We start from the raw sequence: 21805 nt of genomic DNA on the forward strand, positions 1-21805 counted from the left end.
TCTCCTCCCCCCTAATTCACCCCTGCCAGGACCCTAAGGCTGACTTCATAGGACTGACTTTTCCAAATCTCTGTCCCTCACCCCTTCTTTATTTAGTCTTTCTCTCACCCCTTTGTTTCTTTTCTCGTCTGCTTCTTTTCTATATTTACTTCTCTCACCCCTATTGTTTTTTCTCGCTATCTTACACTTTGTTTCTTTCTCTCTCCACACTATTCTTTCCTATTCTTCGTATTGCCTCGTCTTCTCCGGTCTCTCATCTTTTCTCTTGTTTGTTCTCTTTCTCACCCTCTCTACTGTCGTTATCTCCCCTGCTGCTTCTCAAGTGACTGAAAGGGTGTGTTCTGAAACAGATGATTCAATAGAAGTTGGAATTTACTTGAAAAACCAACTATAAGCTACAACATAAAGCATTTAAAACTGCGAGGATTGTACCTCGAGAAGACTGGGATAATGTCCGGCTTTGCCTTTCTGCCTTTGCCCTTTCATGAATACATGCCCTCTTTTGTTTGGTTTCAGTGCGTCACAGTTGTCTTCTGTCTGCGTACACACCCCTACAAACAAATCAGCCACATGAATGCACATGAACAAATGCTCCCACGTGCAACATCTCAAATACATATCTACCACGCAAAAATACACACACACCTAAACAACCAACCACACAAACGCACACGCAACTACCCAAATATACATACACAGTTACACACACAGACGCAACTACTCAAATACACGTATCTGGGCAAGCAAATACACCAGACGCCTCACAGACACAAACTACCACATAAATACACCTACTCTGAGAAACGCGCAAACGCAACCACAACAATACACTTGGTACCCATGCAAATATATCCACACGCACAGACGCAGCTACGCAAATACACATTCGCACACATTCATAAGCTTCCATATACACACCTACCCGCACAACCACATAAATACGCACACAGACATACGTACATTAGCAAATATGCCCACGAGCCCAGACGCAACCACACAAATAAGCATAGATTACACCCACGCACACAAACATTCACAAACAACCAAATACACATAAACCCCTACACACAAACGCCACCACACAAAATACATACACGCACACACTTACACGCACACTAAAACATGCTCACATATACACAGATATGCTCGCATATACACGCATGCCTACACGTATCCACAAACACATACATACATGTGCATAAATACCTTCAGCGGTTCAGTTGTTTGATTATGCGGTAGTCACTGAAGCAATATTCTCGTGGTGTTTAGTAAATATGTATACCATCTGCCCGTGACGTTTCTCTGGGCTCAGATAGCTGGACCAAGGAATGTAATGTTTATGAAATGCGTGAATGGCCCCTCCACTGTTTTCCTCGTTAGAGTCCACAAGAAACAATGTAGGGTTATACCTAATGTTTATGAAAACACAAGTCCTGTAGCAGGACTCATGGGAGTCGGGAGAGATGCAGGCACAGCCTACGCTTTCAAAGTCATTTTCTTATCAGACTGTTCGACCTTCACCATCATTGGTCGCATTAGGACACAGGTAACTGGAAACAGATAGGGAAAGGCTGGGGATTTCGAGCACATAGAGGCAGTAAAGGCCTGTGTAGCCAGAACCACCACATCACCACCACAGCATCACTCAGCACCACCACAGCACCACTCAACACCACCCCAGCATCACTCAACACCACCCCAGCATCACTCAACACCACCCCAGCATCACTCAACACCACCCCAGCATCACTCAGCGCCACCCCAGCATCACTCAGCACCACCCCAGCATCACTCCGCACCACCCCAACATCACTCTGCGCCACCCCAGCATCACTCTGCGCCACCCCAGCATCACTCGGCGCCACCCCAGCATCACTCGGCGCCACCCCTGCATCACTCTGCGCCACCCCTGCATCCCTCGGCGCCACCCCAGCATCACTCGGCGCCACCCCAGCATCACTCGGCGCCACCCCAGCATCACTCGGCGCCACCACAGCATCACTATGCACTACCACAGCATCACTATGCACTACCACAGCATCACTCAGGGCCTCCACAGCATCACTCAGGGCCTCCACAGCATCACTCAGGGCCTCCACAGCATCACTCAGGGCCTCCACAGCATCACTCAGAGCCTCCACAGCATCACTCAGCGCCACCACAGCATCACTCAGGGCCTCCAAAGCATCACTCAGGGCCTCCAAAGCATCACTCAGGGCCTCCAAAGCATCACTCAGGGCCTCCAAAGCATCACTCAGGGCCTCCAAAGCATCACTCAGGGCCTCCAAAGCATCACTCAGGGCCTCCAAAGCATCACTCAGGGCCTCCACGGCCTCACTCAGGGCCTCCGCGGCATCACTCAGGGCCTCCGGGGCGTCACTCAGGGCCTCCGCGGCGTCAGTCAGATGCACGGCGGCGCCAGTCAGGGGCACGGCGCGCCAGTCAGGGGCACGGCGGCGCCAGTCAGGGGCACCGCAGCGTCAGTCAGGGGCACCGCAGCGTCAGTCAGGGGCACCGCAACATCACTCGTCGCCACCGCAACATCACTCGTCGCCACCGCAACATCACTCGTCGCCACCGCAACAGCACTCGTCGCCACCGCAACAGCACTCGTCGCCACCGCAACAGCACTCGTCACCACCATTCAACAACAACTGGTTCAAATATGTTCTCTCAATGTTTCAAGCTTTATTACAAATGTCACAAAAAGTTGTTAATATGTCACTTCTGTTCTTGGATTTTCGTCACAATAAAATACACTGAACATAATCTTCACAAAAGTTATTTACTAAATTTTAAGCTATTGCCATTATAAATTACAATCACTTTTATTTAAGTATTAATTGTTTAAAAAAATTAAAAGCCATTGTTATTTGTAATATCAATACATCTAAGTCACGTAAATACAAAACATGTTGCATTAAAAATGCTATAGGTGTCATATTTGCGAAAGTTATAACTATTGGCATTGTTAATGACACAGCAATTAATTTAGCTATTTTCAAAACAAACACATAAATAAAAAAATGATCATTTACAAGACCAATAGCTCAAACTTTCCTAATGCAGGACCTATTGCATTGCAAATGCTTGTTTTGCTTGAGCCTCTATGCATCTGAGCCCTGTTTTACTTTCATTTTCAGAAACTTTCTCATTGGTAACAATGTCTAGAAACCAAATATGTTTTTGGGGAATCAAAAGCTCTCCCAATGAGGTGTATTCTCCTGGTTTGCAGGATGTATTACAAGATTCATGTGAGCTATTCACACCTGTCAAAGATCTCTAGAGCAATTAATCTTTTTTCCACCACAGAAAATGCAAAATGCCAGCTCTTTACCTCCAGGTATCCGTGACTATGGTCTCTTGCCATAATCTGGTCAACGTGATTCGTACACAAAAGCGAAAATTAGAGACCATCTGAGAAGAGCGGATGAAGTATGTTCTTTTCTCTTTAACAATGCAAAATGACAAATAACCATCCCAACCACCAAGGGTTGAGAGACGGGCAGTCCTCTTGCATTTCATAGAGATAGAAATCCGGTGATGCACCGCATGTTTGGCATTCTGCCAAACTACAATCACAGCATTGCTCTGAATTTTTAGTGCACAGTGTTGCATTGTCGTCCAAAGGCTTTCCAAAAGGAGATTATCACCAAGTTGGGAGGTGCTCTAGTAGCAGGAAGTCGTAAGATTCTGAATCTGACATGCGTGACCATACAGCAAAGTAACCAGTTCATTATCTTTTATTTTAAAGGGTACTCATTGCAAATGTATTCTGCTTCATAAGATGAGATCTCTATTCTTCAGAAAGAAAGACTCTGACCCTGTGTAAATTGTAGGCAAGTATGAAAGCCTAGCATTCTGAGATTGACACTGATGAACAGATCACACACATTTCTGGGATTCACTGATGGGTGAACTTTATTGTTTGGAGCTAAAAGTAGTAGTGTTATGCAGCTAGGGTTTAACAATCAGTATTTTGTTAATTCTCTGTCGAGTTAGTCTGTGAAGGCATACCATAATATTATCTTAACTACACGATCAGTTTTCCTTCCAAACCAACACACTTATATTTGTTACCATTTCAAGAACGATTTCCAGATTGATATGATTACTTGTGTTTGCCCACTTAATTAGGGTATAAAGGCAGTTAAGTACAGCCTGTGGGATTCATGTCATGTTAGGCAAAAGTTAACTTTTGAGTATAATGATGGAAGATCTTTTGCTAATCTTGAGTCAACTGGCAGTTAGAAATAAGATGGTCTTGGATTATACCAGGGCAGCTGAAAACTTCTGCTTGATAAGTGGGGCTTTATCGAAATCATACCAAGCTCTCAAGAAAAAAATGAAATCTTGACATTTGGACACTTCATACATTTTATCAACATCGAGCCCAGCAGCTTCTCAGTATAATGTTGAGAATTAGCCAGTTCCCCATTGTCGAACTCATTTGTTTGTAGGACTCTTATTGTAGGCAGGCAACTATTCTCATGTCTAAAACCCATATACCAGCGAGGTGTGTCCCCGCCAACTAGGTCTTGTGCTACAGTGTCAGAGCCTGTGTCTTGTGAAAGAGGGCTTTCAGGTTTTCCAGGTGGACATACAAATGAGTTGCCCTGAGCACCGCTGGAGGTGGGCTCGGCACTTAGCATGAGATGCTGCCAATCACTGGTGGTAGAGTATCCACCTTAGACTAAGGTTTGTCCGTGTCTAAAATATCCTAATGCACCAGGAGGGGTTGTGTCTACATCTGTCCTGTTCTTCTCTGGTTTTCTGCTTGATGTTGCTTAATGAGTCTTGTGCCACTCTTTCTGCCTGATGTAAGCACACTCCGCCCCCAGGATGTCAGACAGTTATTCAGCTAAACATATTGCCACATGCTGTCGTTTCTAATGCCTGGGACTCATGCCCAGCCCCCTTCTAAGGTAGCACACTACCACTCTGCTTCCAACCCAGTAGTACAGTTTCTTGCACACATTCTCTCTTAGGACAGAACTGTGATACACCCTATTTAGGATCTTCACCAATCACATTCATGGACATACTAAGAGGCGGTCTCTCCCATGGAGTCCCAACTGTTCCCTCCTGTTGCTGAGAGTTTATCCATTAACAGTCACTGTGATTGTGCCGCTGCTCTGTCACTCATGAGGTGAATCCGAGCTGGGTAAATGGGGCACCATCTAACTCCTAATCATGACTATTGTCTGCTACCTGGCGCAGCATGCAGCCACCCATGTTTGCCCTGTAGAGGGGAGCCTTTACAGAGTGCATTGCTTTCTTCCTTGAAATGTCCCAAGGCAAAAAAAACTGAGGATAAAGTTAGGATCACCCTCTTTTACCTTAAATACCTGACAGCACCTTTTTATCTTTACATCATTGCAAACACACCATTTCATAATTCTTCTACATGTGATTTGTACTTCAGTACGCCCGGCATGCCTCGGAGCCTGGCAAAGAGAATTAATTTGGAATTTGATGTTTGACATGTCTGGCCCAAGCAAAAACAAGAACCTCAACAAACCTTAATCTTAATTTAGGAACCTAGAGTTTTTATTTGGTCTGTTGGTGCCACACTGCTTATGTCCATTGTTTGTTATCAATATACTCCTATTCCAGATTTCCATCCATACTCAAATCAAATAAACTTTATTCGATTTTCAATAAAGTTTATTTGATTTGATTGGAGTATGGATGGAAATCTGGAATAGGAGTATATTGATATATTATATATCTGCACCAGCGCCGAGACACCCCCGGGTATTTGCGCGCTCTAAAAATGCCACAAACATAAACATAAACATTGATAACAAACAATGAACAACATAAGCAGTGTTGCACCAACAGACAAAATAAATCAACCCGTTAATCTATGGAGACCCTGTATATTGTTTTTTCTACAGTTTCATTGATATCCACCAAAACCCAATACCTCACGTTAAGTTGTATCCTGCCTACACAGCATGTTGTAAACTACTCAACAGTATGATATTGCCAAAGGACAGTTTTTTTTGCCAAGTCTTGTTTTTGTTGCTATCATATAATTCAGTAGAATATTTGAAAGTAGAAGTACTGAACCAGCAGAGAGACAAAAATTGTTGTAAATGACAAAGGAGTCTTAAATGGCTTACGCCCTTCATATTGAGGATTGTATTTGCTCTGTTCCAGCATATGACAACAGCATATATCCCTTACAAGTTTATCCTATTGTTGTGTTAAGCTGTGTGGATGCAAGAAATAGAGTTCTCTCCCCCCTTTGTCCAAGTTTATATGATAGGTTATGGCACTTGGATATTCAGTGATTTTTTTTTAATACATTTATTCTCAGGTCACTAAGTTACAGTACGTGAATGCTCTTCTGGCCTCCAGGGTAAATACATCGCCGCAGTCTCCAGAAAGTCTTGAAATGCGAGTTTTACCAAACAGTCAAACGAAACTGCTGAACCAGAAAAATACTGCGTCTTCAGGTATGACTAAATGTTTGTGGTTATGTTTGTTCTACCTTGCTTGATTCTATTGAAGCTACTGCTTAGAGAGAGAGACGTGCATTAGAAGAGGATTTGTTATAGAGGGAAGAAATGATGGTGCCTAGTTCATTTGCCCTACCTATGTGGCAAAGGGAAGTCACAGAATTGCTTAACTTTTCACAAATCTCCACCTTCCATATCAGAGGGGTAGACTTTTATAGTCACCTGCTCTCTCCTCCTTTCACCTAATTGGGAAGTCCTGCCACTTAAGACTCTGCCTGAAAATGTCTCTCCAAAAGAAGCTGTTACTCAACATGCAAGCCTCTGATCATTACCTTCTTAAACGCTTATTTCTTTCAGTTATGTTGTGTGGCCTCCTTGTCAGGCGCCGGGACGCTCCTTTGCTGGAGCAGCTGCGCGCATTATAAATGCCATTAACATAACATAACATAACATAACATAACATAACATAACATAACATAACATTACCAGCCAGTTCAAGTTGTTGTTTGCTTATGGGCAGGATTTGGAACTGCAGATTACTGCGTCTTTTGGTTGTTGTTACTTCTACGGAATTCGCTTTTTTCCCAATTGGTGTTTCTGCATTATATTTACCTTTTTTCTTAAAATTGCTGCTATATGCTACTGCTCTCAAGCAGTGTGTTGAGTTATGTGAACAATTCTGTGTGGCTGAACCACACCAAGGCACCGCTGGTTGCTAGAAAACCTCCATTAGACATCCAGAATAAAGAAAGGTAGTCCAATTAGGAATACCTTTCAGTAGGAATAAGACTCCTTTCTCCTCTGCTAGAGCGGCCTCTGCCAGGGACGACTTCTGGCTCCACAGCTGAATAGTCCATAACTAAGTACACTACTGGCACAATATTTTGGCTCCTGCTTTCTGAATTATGTTTTATTGTTTATGCTGAGGAGTGGAGTTGTTTACATCCCCTGCAAAGGGGGGAGAGCGGGAGGTCAATCTCTTTAGAAGAATCTTAGCTCAGCTATTTCCTCCTTCCCATCTGGACGCATAGACTAACCTAACAAGGTGGAACAAGTCGCCTCTTGGTGAAGAAGGTCACCCTCTTTATTTCGGGGAACTTAAACCCTGGGCATGACGAAAACGATGGAGGCCTTAAACTTGCCTCCATTCAGCCCCAGTTGGCAAAGGTTTTGAGGGATTTCTCTTTTTGAACTGATTGCCTCTCTGTATGCAAACTTTAGTTGTGCTACAGTGTTTGTTCACAATCTGTGAATATCCCTCTGACTCATTAACATCCATTGATTTTGTGTGTGTGTGTGTGTGTGTGTGTGTGTGTGTGTGTGCGCGTGTGATGCGTGTGTGCGTGTGTGATGCGTGTGAGATGCGTGTGAGATGCGTGTGAGATGCGTGTGAGATGCTGCCCAGGATATGCAGTAGTAATGTCCCCAGCTTTACTAGCTGTCTTAGTGCTGAAATATTATCTCGCAGATCTCATTCTAGAATATTGAGGTGGGTCTTTTTAATTGGTGAATTGAGGAACCAACCCTCCTAAAGTGGAACCTTCTGTACCTCTGTAAGCATTTATCTCAAAATACCATGAGTTCTCTCCTTTCATTGACAGTCAACATCTTACAAATTGGAGTGCTCCATTAACCACCATTGTGAAACTGTTTACATTGTATTGCCTTCATCATGTAGCAGGAAATGCTTTCAGAATATTAGTCTACCTTATCTGCCATCCCTAGTTGCGGATACTGTGTGGATGATTTTTGATAAATTGTAAGGGATTTAGAGAACAGTGTGTCATCATGACTAATTGGCACAGGGATCGTAGGATAGCCTTTAGAATGGCCCCCACAAAGAGATGTTGAACCTGCCCTTCATCTTGCATCTCAATTTTTGTGCATTTCGGTTCGACTCATATTGTGCATGTCAATTTTCGGCATCTGAACTCTTGCTATTTCATTTTCCTCATACGCCTTCTCTGAAGTGCATCTGTGGCCCAGCATGATCTTCAATAATGTTGGAATTATGAGCAAAAGTGGGCAAAGGATTACAAAGCATGCAGGTGCTTCAAGTCCTCTCTTATTGTATTGCACCATTTCTATAGGGCTTACTACCCCTTTGTCGGGCATTTAAGTGCTTGCCAACATGGGTACCACGCTGCACCGTGTAGGATGTGTCGCTAGAAGTCTTTGTTTTGATCCTATGTGGGAAGTGTTTCCTTGTTGTGCATGAGGACACCAAGGTGCTGTTATGTTATGGGACTCAGTGCTTAGCAGTGTGATGGATGAAGAAGTGTGAGATATGCATACAGTTAATGGTTTTTAGTAAACTAGCAGCTTTGCAGATCCTTTTTTGGTATTTCCATTGTTAATAGTTTATGTAGCTGGTTACTGCACTGGGTTGTCCATTCTAAGATCTTTTGTTAGAGGGAGAAGTGGTTGCGAGATCTACTGGGTTGGACTTTGTTAATAGTCAATAGCCATCACCCTCCCCCCTGGCTACTCCTTTCACAGACAGGACAGACAGAAAGGTAGAGGAGGAGGTGTTGCATTCATTCTGAGGAACTCTCTTAGCTGCCACACCTTCTGCCTCGACCCCCTCACTGATGCAGAGGGACTAGGTTTCTCCATCAAACTTAGTCAAACCCTTTCCTTCTCAGGTGGTTTGATCTACCGCCCACCCGGCAATGCCGCAAAATTCCTTGACTCCCTTAATGACGCACTCGGACACTTTCTACTCCGCTACCCACATTTCACCCTCCTGGGCGACTTTAACCTGCATCTCGAAACATCTGTCGACCCCCCTCACCAGAGATTTTCTGCAGACAATGGATATTTTCAATCTGCAACAAAGCGTCAAGCTGCCTACTCATTCCCTGAGTCCTCCTTTCCACTTCTCCTAAGTGGTCACCGGCTTCCCTACCTGTGCACGAGCGGCTTTCACTGCTCATCACTCTCTCCCTCACTGTAATGTCTCTCGAATATATTAACAAAATCTGTGCAGGGCCATCCTTGTTCACTGATCAGGAGGAAACTAGTGGTACAAGCAGTACTTGTCTTTCTGATGAACTTGAAAAACAAAAAAAGAAATATGTGAGACTAGAGTTGATGACTTTAATGCTTACTCAATATCCTAAATCCAATACCATTCCCCTCGGCCTCCAGATCAGAAACATTCCTGGAGTCTTTACTGACAATCCCAAATATATATCAAGCTTTAGCAGTATAGGTACTACCTGTTCTAGGCATTGGTTAGTATTGGGAATTGAAACTGCTGGCGAGGAACTCAAAAAACTTGAGGAGACTATCAAAGACTTAGAAAAACAAATAACTGATGATAAAACTATCACTGACGTGAAAGCCTTACTTGAGAAAATTGAAAAAAGTTTCTGAATTTCATCGTATAGAGCAAAACAAAAAATCAAATAAGGTTAAAAAAAGACATTAAATTCTTCACTCTTGAATGCACGTATCCATACTTACACAAAGATTTTTATACGAATCGTAATTTCCAGCAACACCAACAAACCCCTAGACCCTGGGGACGCTTTAATAAAAGAAACACTGTGGTGGGTTTCACCGACTCCTCAGCAGACTCTTCTGACAGTTCAGATCCTGGTGAGGGCGGTAGTGGACAACGACCCAATCAGACTCCTTTTTTATCCAGGGGCAACCCAGAACCCCAGAAGAGAGGCAGGGTCAAACAACAGAAGCGATGGCACAACCCCCCTGGGGAACGCCAGACCAGGCAGAAGTTTTATCAGTGGTAACAGATAACACCAATCTGAATACCATCCCAATTTTCAATATCTCGAACCATACCCTGACCACCCAGGAAATGTCCATCCTTAGCAAAGGTTTATCCTTTGTCCCCACCATCTACCCGAATTTCTTAAATCTCCAGTCTGAGCTACTTGGCTTCTTCAGGAAATTGAGACTACGCTCATATTTTGAGCTTAATCCATCGGAGCCAAAGAGCGTCACAACCCCATTTCGACCACCAACTACCTTTTCCCCTACATCCAGTATGATCCCTAAGGAAATTATAACTTTTGAAAAGGTCATTCTCAAGGAAATCTCCATTATAGAGAAGTCTCATCTCTATATACCCTACAACATCTCCCTGGATGAAAAGTCAGCAATTAACTCCCTTAGGAATAACACCAACCTGATTATTAAGTCAGCAGATAAAGGTGGTGGGATAGTTCTCCAGGACATTGGAAACTATAAGAATGAGCTTCTGCGCCAGATATCTAACACTGACCTCTATTGTAGACTGCCTTGTAATCCTACTAATGATATCCAGAAGCTTATTAAAGTGGTCACTATGGAAGGTCTGGAAAATGGCATCTTAAGCAAACATGAATATAATTTCTTGAACATTGTCAACCCGAGAACTCGTGTTCTTTACACATTGCCCAAAATTCACAAACGGTTGGACAACCCTCCGGGCAGACCAATACTGTCTGGATATGGCTCAGTTTTAGAACCTCTGGGCCACTATGTTAATTTCTTTCTAAAGGATTTTGTGCTGTCAACTGCGTGCTATATTAGAGATAGCATGCATATGATCAATTTGATTGAAAACCACTCTTTTGATCCTGACCATGAAACTCTATGTACATTAGACGTAGAGTCTCTATATACTAATATTCCCCAGAAAGACTCATTGCTTGTAATGCAAAACATACTAGACACTAGGACACGTCCCCATAGGGTACCCACCCTATTCATAATACAGCTACTAGAGATTTGTCTCACCCAGAATTTCTTTCTCTATGACTCGGAATATTACCAACAGGTACGTGGCTGCTCCATGGGAGCCATTTTTGCACCTACTTTGGCGATTCTATACATGGACTGGTTGGAAACCCATATTATTCTGTCTAGTAGTAACCCATTCCATCAGGGTATACAAAATCTGGAAGCGCTACATAGACGACATCTTTTTAATTTGGGGTGGCTCCATTGAGGATTTTCCAGGGCTTACACATTGGCTTAACAACAATTGTAATGGCCTCACTTTCACCTTAACCTACAACAAAGATAGTATCCCCTTTTTAGACCTGACTATTCAACATCAGGAGGGGTCTCTATACACATCCTTGTTCCGCAAAGCCACAGAAAGGAATACCCTCTTGAGTTACAACAGTTGTCACCCCAGAGCACTGAGGGATAGTCTTCCTTATTCGCAGTTCCTAAGACTCAGAAGGAATTGCTTTAAGAAAGAGGACTATTTCACTGAGGCGAATACCCTATCTGAGAAGCTTAGGTTTAGAGGCTACCCCAAACGTCTGATTAAAAACTCTATGAAGAGAGCCTGGTACTGCCCCCGCAACGTTCTGCTTGAGCCCAAACCTAAAGAGACCAATGAGAAAGTAGTATGTGTAACCACCTTTTCTGCAATATCCAGCCGTGTAAAACAGTGCATAAAAAAGAATTGGCATATTCTGAATTCTGGCCCACTCAATTGGGAAACTCCTCTTTTTGCTTTTAAAAAAAGCAAAAATCTTAAAGATCATTTGGTCAGGGCAGCATTACCACCTACAACTGGTAGGAATATCACACTACATGACCATTGGTCACTACCGCCCCTGCTTGGACATTTCAAATGTGGTTCATGTGTGGTCTGTGAATTTGCAATTGAGAGTAAAGAATTTGTATACAATAATGTGAAAAATGAACTGCGTACTCTTACAAACTGTAATAGTTGTAATCTCATATATGCAATTCTTTGTCCGTGCAATCTCATATATGTGGGCCAGACAAAACAAAAAATCAAATTGCGAATATCCCAGCATCGCAGCCGCATCAGGTGTAAGACAGCAAATGCACCCTTGGTTGAACATTTTTTAAGCACGGGTCATACTGAAAATGAGATTCGATGGACAGTTATCACACAAGTCGTGTTACCACCAAGAGGGGGCGACCTATCACGTATGCTGAACAGAGAAGAATTGAAGTGGATATTGAAGACAGACAGCCTGAATTCAGGCCTGAACCTGCAAGAGGAATGGACTGCCTTAATCTAAGCCCTGTGTATATACACACTTCAAAGACTCTAAAATAAGTGCTAATAACTGTGTCTTCAGACAACGTTTTCTGTTATTATAATTTTGAAATGTCACCTTGCATGAAGAATCACCTTAGACTTCACCTAAGATGGCTCCTACAACTCACACCCCTCGTTTATGTCTATGTCCGAATCCCCACTTGCACCGACCAATCACAAAACACCCGCCCCTTCTTCACTTCCTGGGTAGAGCACACCAGCACGCCAGGGAATTCCTCCATGACCGCCGATTCTGGTGAGTAAAACATCAGCGCGTTTAGTCTAGCCTTGAGAGAATCCCTGCGTTTTTATGCCTCAAACAAACTTTTGCTCTATACAGGCTACCCTGGCGCCGTCCGGTTACGACTCTGTAACACGGAAATCCGCAGCCCCATTTTGGTAAGTTCACTTGCATGGCACGCTGTGTATAATTCTAATTGGACCAACTCCGCATTTTAAACAAGTTTTCCCCTTATATAGGGCTTTCGGTCCGGGCTAATTTTCGAGCATCGACCTGCCCCGTGTAAACTACGCACTGCCTCGGTAAGCAGAGCGCGCCTCCCGGTCCGGCCATACGTGTATCCCTCTGGCATCACGGATTTTAAGCACTGAAACTTCACGCGCACTTCGATCTCCTTGCCCGCTGCAATCTGTATCGCTATAAAACGCTCATTAGCATGGCTCATCACACGTACTTTCACCATCGTGTTAAAAACTCACGTGTGCTTGATGTTGCATTTTTTCGCTATAAGGCGCTTACTAGCAAGGTTTTTCACACGAACTTAGACCCTTCAGCACCATTTCAAAACATCACTTGCACCTCGTTTCGTGTACTTGCTTGCATATTCACTGCCGTCTGCCTTGAAATAACATTGATAAGAGGCACTGTTCAGCATGGTTGAACACACATGCAGTGATAATGCGACAATTTTAATTGGAATAAGCATTTTTTGCACTTAGCACTAAGAGTCACTCTATTGTAATCTTAATATTTTGATGTCTTGTTCTTAAAAATTGTTCCTTTCTTACTTTTCCCTATTTTTCCTTAGGCAATTTGAGGTTGAGTGTAATAAGGCAATTATTTATTTGTCCTGATGATGGTTCCCATGACCCTTTAAGGGGAACCGAAACGCCGTCGACTTGCTCATGCACCTTATACATATATATTTGGTTGATGAAACTGATGTAATGGTGCTGTCTGATATTTTCTGTGCAATGTATATGTAAACAGAAAAACGCTTGTTTGCCTTAAAACCTTTCCTATCCTCTCCAACTGTAAATCACCCCGCTAGTGTTGGGCACAGGCTTGTGTACCTCACAGGGGCTTTGTGGAAGGTATCCTTGTTCTATGTTTGAATTTTGTTTATTAAGTAAACGTGAATGACCTCTGTCCGGCTGGACATATCATTCTAAAAATATAGATCTGATTTCGTCTATATTTATTGAGTATGAATTGAGAATTGCATGGGACCACTGTTTTAGAAAAATACTCATTCCCTTGGCCACACCTTGGATGGTGTCTGTTCCAATTTCCCGTCCATCTCCACCTTGTCCCCCATTCCCCAAATTTGGACTGATCACTGTCTGATCCCTTTTCATATCTTCAGCGTTCTCCCGCCTACCTGCAAAAAACGCACTCGCCAACACATTCACTCCATCAATTGGAAAACTGTCCAGAAAAGTCTTATTTCTCATCCCTTTTCCCCTACCAATGCCCCCTCTTCCTCTGGTAACATCGATAAAGATGCAGTCTGTCTCAACAACTGGCTCTCTCAAGAAATCTCAAAACGATGCCCACCTAACAATAAAGACAACACCCTAAAGAAAACGAAAATTAAAGCCCCCTGGTACACGCCTGACCTAACAGCCGCACACCTACTCTGCAGGAAAGCGGAACGTAAATGGCGTAGAACCTACGACAATGACGATCGTAACAACTATATTCTACAGAGGAAAAATTATCTCTCAACCATTAAATCAGCAAAAAGAACTTACTATGTAAACGCCATTAAAGAGGCCAGTCAAAAACAAAAAACCCTCTTTTCCATAGTAAAATCTTTCACCAAACCAAAAGCTCTTCAACCAGAAATCCCCCCTTCCCAAGAGCTGTGTGAAAAGACTTCCGACTACTTTGAGGAAAAAATCAGCTCCATCCATAAAAACTTTCCCCCTCCCCCTCCTGTGTACTCAATCTTGGATCTAGACCAATCTCGCCCGACTGCAGACAGTCTCAAACACTTTACCCCGGTGACCCTGACTCAGACCAGAGAAGCGATCCTTTCATGCAAATCTGGCTCCCCTTCTGACCCTTGCCCCCCCAAGATCCTCCACATCATCATTGATGAAATAAACCCCATCATTAATGAAATAGTCAACCTCTCCCTCAAAACTGGCTCTGTTCCCCTCTCTTGGAAAAAAGGTGTGGTTAAACCTCTCATGAAAAAGGCAAACAAACCCCCCTCTGATTTGACTAACCTCCGTCCCATCACCTTGCTACCTGCGCTGGGCAAAATAACTGAACAGTTAGTTCACAAGGAACTCAAATCCTTTCTTGATACCCACAACCTACTTCACCCCCAACAATCCGGTTTCCGGTCGAAACACTCTACCGAAACCGCCCTGATCGAACTGACCGATACCATCAAAATCCTCCAAGATCAAAGGAAGAAGGCTATTCTGATCCTTCTTGACCTCACGGCAGCATTCGATACTATTTCCCACTCCATTCTGCTTAACAGACTTATGGACATCGGCGTTACAAACTCGGCCCTAGCCTGGATCAGTTCCTTCCTCAGCGACAGGTTTCAAACTGTCTCACTGGGCCCTTTCCAATCGAAAGAGAAAAAGGTCTTCTGTGGAGTTCCCCAGGGCTCCATTCTAAGTCCCCTCCTTTTCAATATATATCTCATCCCTCTGCTTACCCTTATAGAATCGTTCGGCATAACTGTCACGTCTTATGCCGACGATACTCAGCTTGTCATCCCTCTCGACGACAATTCCAACACGGCCGAACTCAATCTTAAGCGCTGCCTCACAGCGGTCTTTCAATGGATGGATGCCAACCACCTCCGTTGCAACTCGAATAAAACCGAGATCTTGCCCATTGGAAAGAATGCATCTTTCTGCCCCGCCCTGTGGTGGCCTGATAATTCTGCTGCCCCACCTCAGACAGTTTCATCGTCCAGAAACCTCGGAGTTATTTTTGATTCCGATCTCTCTTTCGATATCCACGTCGCGACCGTAGCAGGTAAATGCTTTGGCATTATAAAGTCCTTGAGAAAGTTCTTTGACTTCCTCCCGCTCGACTCCAGAAAGACCATTGCGGTAGCCCTTATACTCTCTCGCGTGGACTACTGTAACGGCCTTCTGGCAGGGACCAAAAAGTCCACCCGATTGAAACTTCAAAGTGTCCTGCACACTGCTGCGCGTCTTGTCCTTAAACTCCCACGCAAATCCTCAATCACCACTGCTCTTAAATCCTTACATTGGCTCCCCTTGCACAAGAGAATACTCTTTAAAATTCTCACTGTAGCCTTCCGAGCCTTCAACAAATCCGGTCCATCCTACTTGTCGAGACGCTTTCCCCACTACACCCCGGGCCGCAATCTCAGATCCTCACAAGAAAACCTCATGACCCCCTCCAAATTCAACCTGAAGTCTAAAGGTGGAAAAACACTCAGTACCCTGGCTATTAGAGCCTGGAACAGCATGCCAAGGCATCTCAGACTTCAGACGCTTGAGAAGCCGTTTAGGAAGCACCTCAAAACGTGGATTTTTAATCTCTCTGATGATTGGACTAAAGCAGCCATTTAGCCCCCCAATACCCTCCCTGTGATCTGGTCCTAGGTTATACAGCGCCAAGATGCTCCCTTCGGAGCGAACGTCTGCGCTCTATAAATACCTATCCAAATATCCAAATATCCAAATAATATTATCCTACATCTGACTGTCATTGTCTGATGCAAAGAAGTGGCCGTAGTATACGACTAGTCAGGACCTGCATTAATAGACTAAATTTGAGTCTTCCGTTAGCCAGCAGTAGGTGGCAGATCTCTTCAGTTATTCCACATCTGTTCAGATAGTAATGGAGGGTTTTATGTTGTAGACCGGTACGCTCCTGGGTGATGGACTTAAAAAGTAAAGGGAACTATTGGGCAGCCTGTATGAACTACAACCAACTAACTGTCTGAGTGTTATAATATTAACCAGTGGAGTGTTATACTAGTTTTAGTGTGGGTTATGTATTGTATTGTGATTTTGTGCTATCGCACTTACTAACCCTGACAGGGCATTGTTGTGCTTTACCGTCGGAGCAGGCTAACTCCACAGGCAAAGGAGTAGCTTTGATGGAAGTCTGACTAAAAGCTTCCCTTTCCCCTGTCTAAGCTCATGAGGCCACGTGTTGGTGCTTTACATATCTAAAAGAAACCTTACCAATTGGGTATTTGTATGTCATTTTCACTTTTTGACAAAATTATTGAATACTTGCTAAAGAGTTGTTTTTCTCAGTAGGAGTGGCATAAGGGATCATTAGGGGGTCCTGACTAAAAGCCGTGGGGTAAGGCTGGACACATGTAGATCCATGAAGTACATGCACATAACCCTATGTCTTTCATTTTTCCCCATTTTTTAACCATACCTGGAAGAGGTAAGAATACATTATTTTCCCTACTTAGCCAGGTATTTTTTATAATGTTGCAATCTAGATGAGACCCTCCTACTCCTTATACCTCTCCATTCTTCGTAGTATATGATCAAAGTGCTTCCACGTATTCGTAGGTTATAGCACGATTCGTTCTCCAGCGGGACAGGAAGAACCCTATGATGAAGCATGCCACCAATGGGAAACCCTGGTGGGTGAGGGTTATTTTAAGAAAACTTGCTGTTTTCAGCCTAATCTAATGAGTGGATAGATAGTCCAATCATACAGACTGACTCTCTTTGGTTATTACGGTACATATAGGAGGCTGAGTCCTCTGTTTTTCTGATCCTCATTCTCCATTCCCCCTCCCAACCCCCATCCCCCCTCCCCCCTCCCATGACATACCTTACGCTGGGTGGCATGCTGCTCCACATCCCGGGGTTAGTGTTTTTGTTGGTTATTGGAATTAGTCTCGTGCTCTACAGTAACCATTACATGCCTTTACTTAAGTTTCTATGTGGTATATTACATTACTAGGAAATATGATGTGATATTTAGTGGGGAGGGGGTGGTATGGGATTTTCTTGCATTGATTGGTGGTAGTATATGAGCTACAGGAAATAAGGTATTGTAAAGAGAGGTGGTGAACTTTGAAATAAGGTGTGGGACATTTGCAGAGGTACAATAATAAGTATTATAATAAGGATCAGTTGCAGAGAGACGGTAAGTTAGAATTTGCAGTGGTGGATACCACTGATTCCAAACTAGAAAGCCTGGATAAGTGAATAATAGCCAACATGCAGTTAAAAAAAGGTCATGACACTGTTGCGGTCGGTCAGCTTCCCAGAGAAAGTGACCTGAACAGAAGTATGTAAGACAGAGCAGGCCCTGCAACCACTCAGCCATTTTCCCTACTTGGCCTCCCCTGACAGACTAGGTGGGGGCTCCCGCAGTTGGTGGCTAAGCTTCCTGGCTTGTTGTGAGGTTGTGAGGAAATGGGGTTCTGTTGCAGTACCACCTCCCTAGATTTTCTGCCTTGCGTTTGATGCAACTTTGACTGTGGAGTACTGGGTCTCAGCTGTCCAGGTGCCCAGAACCAGAGTTCTTTCCCTAGAACATCTTGCAGCCAGACTCCACCAACAGCCTTGGGGGACTCAAAGCCCCAAAACACTTTGCGCCACGAGGTTCTGATGCTGCATCTCCTGTGCCCAGAGGTGCTTAAAGACAGTTTGCGGCTCCCACAGCGCGGGATGTGCGGTCATGCCAGGGCAAAGACCTGGCCAAGGACGGAACCGTCTGCGGCAGGCAGAGACTCGGCTGGGCCAGGTCTTTCACTCTCTACATTGGTTCGATCATAACTGAATAAATACCATCTGTGCCTGGGAAAGATCATCCCTAGGAGCTTGTTTAAGACGTGGAAGAGCCCCGGAAGGCAACCATATTGTAAGAACTATAGTTTAACTCTAGTGAAAGGAAAGGGGGGTTATTTAGACCCAACAAGACAGAAGGGCGGCGCACAGAGTAATTCAATTAAAAGTTACTTGACATCAGTAATGGGCTCAATTGAATATGAAATAGATAAAGTTGAAGCAAAGATGGACTCAGCAATAAAAAGATCAAATCCTGCTGCTAAACCTAGCCCTACTCAAGTGGAACAAATACAGGAAAATTGTGATAGTCGGACCAAACTAACCTCTAGGCTTAAAAAGAAAGTAGACTCATTATACCCAGGAAAGTCCTTAGAATGCTCACCCATTTTGACCACGAACCCTTGAGTGATAGCAGATACACTTGCCTTAGAAATTATATCAGGGTTCGATAGTCCTCCCTGCAAGAAAATCAGGCAATAACTAAATATAGCAGAACTACCTAGCATAACACCTTTGGATTCTATCCCTGCTTCCCCAGTATTACAAGGCACCAATTAGAAAGGCCCAGGTAGAAAGTAAATAAGAAAGGGTCCTCAAGGGGAACCTGTTAGGAAAAAACAGTGCCCGAAACAAACCTCCAACCTAGATCAACTTTGCAAACAACTGAATTCTATACTTGGATTGTGTACTGAACCTTTCGGAAAACCTCCCATTTTAGAGGGAAAACTAAAGAAAGTATTTTCGACACAAAAAAAAAAGATAAATAGAGTTGAGGTATCTGAAGCACATGGAAGTACTAAGGAGCAACCAGGAGTAAACGTAAGACCCCCAAATAAAACCAATCTAGCCAGAGAGAGACCAGCTCTGCAACAAATCTTACCCTCAAAACCTGTAAGATCTCTGTCTCTTGGGACATCAGTGGGTGAACAAACGGCTCGAGACCCACGGGTTTCCAAACAGGATACTAACCTTAGGGGGACACAAGGGCACTAACTGGGTTAACTGATCTAATTTAAATCATATACAACCCCATATTCCACCAGAATGCACGCCATATGTAATGGTCCTGGAGAATGTCCCGCCGCTACGGCAAGTACAACATGAATCCCTAGTAAACAAAGTTTCGTTTTGGCTGAAGAGAAACTCCAATTGCCCCCACGATCTCTCAAGGAAAGTAATCTCTACAAGAAGAGTGGACTCGTGGGCTCAGCGCCAAAATCACCTGAAAGGGATTGTGTAATAGTTAATTTTAGAACTCCATGCCTGGTTAGAAATTTCTTTCGAAGCTGTGGAAAAAACTCTTTTAATGCTGGAAGTATCAGAATACAACCTTTGGGTTTCTTTTATTTTCCAAAAGATTATCTACCAACAGGTCCTACAAACAGTTTAATGAATTCTTATTTTAAATTGAGTAAATCGGCTCCCATGAAATCGATAATTCACTCCCCCTCTCAAATAGATTTGAAGCTTTGTCTGTCCTGGAAGCACAAGACTCACAGCCAATGATCTTTGAGGATACTCACACACAAAAAGAGTATTGTGTCCCGCCATCTGTCACAGCTTCTCCTATATCTAACAATAACAATAATTCCGCTTATAAAGGTGACCTAAGTATTGTTACATGGAGCATCTAAGACTGAGAAACCGGACTGAAAAACATCACTTAAACAGTACGGAATTGTTTGCTGCCAAGAGACTTGGTCACTGGACCCCTTGCATATTTATGGTTTTGTTGGTTACTATGTACGAGTAGTACCTTCAAGAGCGGGCCGAGCCAAAGGGGTTCTTGCTACGTTTATATCAGTTGGATTGACGGATAGAACAGTCAGAGTTGTGTGTGTATCTAAATATTATCAATTGCTTTTATTTGCTATGTTAAGCTGCCAGATTTGCTTTTAAATAATTATTAGTAAAATGTGCTTGATTCAACTGTGACAGGTATTGTAGGTGATCTTGATGATGCCATAACATGAGCCCAGTGAAATCTTGTGTTCGAGGCATGTAGGCTGCTGAATTCATATCTGTGCATAGATCGCCACCTAGTGTTGGGTCCGGATGATTGCACATTGTTGTCCTGGAAGAGTCTTCGAAGTATCACAAGATAGGTGGCTCCTCCCCTGGACTACAGTGCGCATGGGCATCGACTCCATCCTCAGATTGTTTTTTTCCGCCATTGGGTTCGGATGTCTTTAATTCCCTCTTGTCGGAATCGATAAACTTTCTTGAGACCAAAAGGTCTTTAGTCTATACGTCGGTATTGTCTTGCGTTCGGCTTTACTTCGTCTAGCTCGGCTCCGAGCCGGATTCTATACTTCCGCGTGCTCTCGGCGCGGAAGGCCCAGTCGACGCTCCTGACCTATCGACCGTCCATCATGGACCGAAGTCTATTTAAGAGATGTCCGGTCTGTTACTCGAAGTACCCCCACATCGACGTCCACCCGGTGTGCAACAAGTGTCTGTCGCCGGACCACGATGAGGACAAGTGTATGGCTTGTTCCCGCTTCAGGTCTAAGAAGACGATTAAGCTTCGACGAGCTGCGCGCCTGGAGGCTCAGCAATCTGCTCCGGCGCCTGTGGACATCTTCGATGCAGGGGACGTCGAGGACGAATCCATCCAGGACATTTCTGAATCAAACCCTGCGTCGGACGTCGAAGAAGACTACGACGCAGATGCTGAGGTGTTCAAGGGCGAAGAAGTCGTCGAGGAGGTAGGAGACGACGACGGAGCCCTCGGGGCCATGGAGGATAGCTTGGATGAGGAGCTTCCTCAAACTGACTCTGGGGGCGTGCCGATTTCTAAGGCCCAGGTCGAGGGATCGCCTTCGGGCCTTACCCAAGATCTCGCTATGAGTTCCATGGCCCCGCCGTCCTGCCCGGCCACGGACATTGTTACCGAGCCACTCCCTGGCAAAACGAAACCGAAAGTGAAACCTACGGTCTCGACGCCAGATACTGCGCAGGTGCCAGCATCGAAACCGAAAGTGCGCATCGCTTTGGTCGGCTCCAAAACTTCGGAGGCTTCGGCGCCGAAGAAGCCGAAGGTGGCTGTCGAGCCAAAAAGTCAAGTCAAGGGCGTCGAGACGAAGTCTGCCGCGCCGAAGGCTAAAGTGAAGGTGGTCGATACCGGCGCGTCGGCGCCGAAGTCGGTCGACACCGGCAAGGGCCTTGTCGACCCGAAGAAGGCTGTCGGCGAGCCGAAGAAAACTCTTGGTGACCCGAAGAAGCGACTCGATGACCCGAAGGTCCTCACTACCCCGCGTCCGCACGACAAGGCCAAGGGCGCTGCGCC

The 21805-nt window shown here is 44.4% G+C and overlaps 1 protein-coding gene across 2 annotated transcripts in view; it reads left to right on the forward strand.

Annotated features, from left to right (window-relative positions):
- The window catches only part of CNNM3 (cyclin and CBS domain divalent metal cation transport mediator 3), a 375209-nt gene that overhangs the window by 301031 nt on the left and 52373 nt on the right, over positions 1 to 21805 (forward strand). For both annotated transcript variants that reach the window (XM_086943352.1, XM_086943351.1), the window contains exon 7: positions 6326 to 6464. In XM_086943352.1, the coding sequence (XP_086799478.1) occupies positions 6326 to 6464 (139 nt within the window). The remainder of the gene's footprint in view (positions 1 to 6325; positions 6465 to 21805) is intronic.

Source organism: Lissotriton vulgaris, chromosome 11 (genome assembly GCF_964263255.1).
Source record: "Lissotriton vulgaris chromosome 11, aLisVul1.2, whole genome shotgun sequence".
Lineage (NCBI taxonomy): Eukaryota > Metazoa > Chordata > Amphibia > Caudata > Salamandridae > Lissotriton > Lissotriton vulgaris.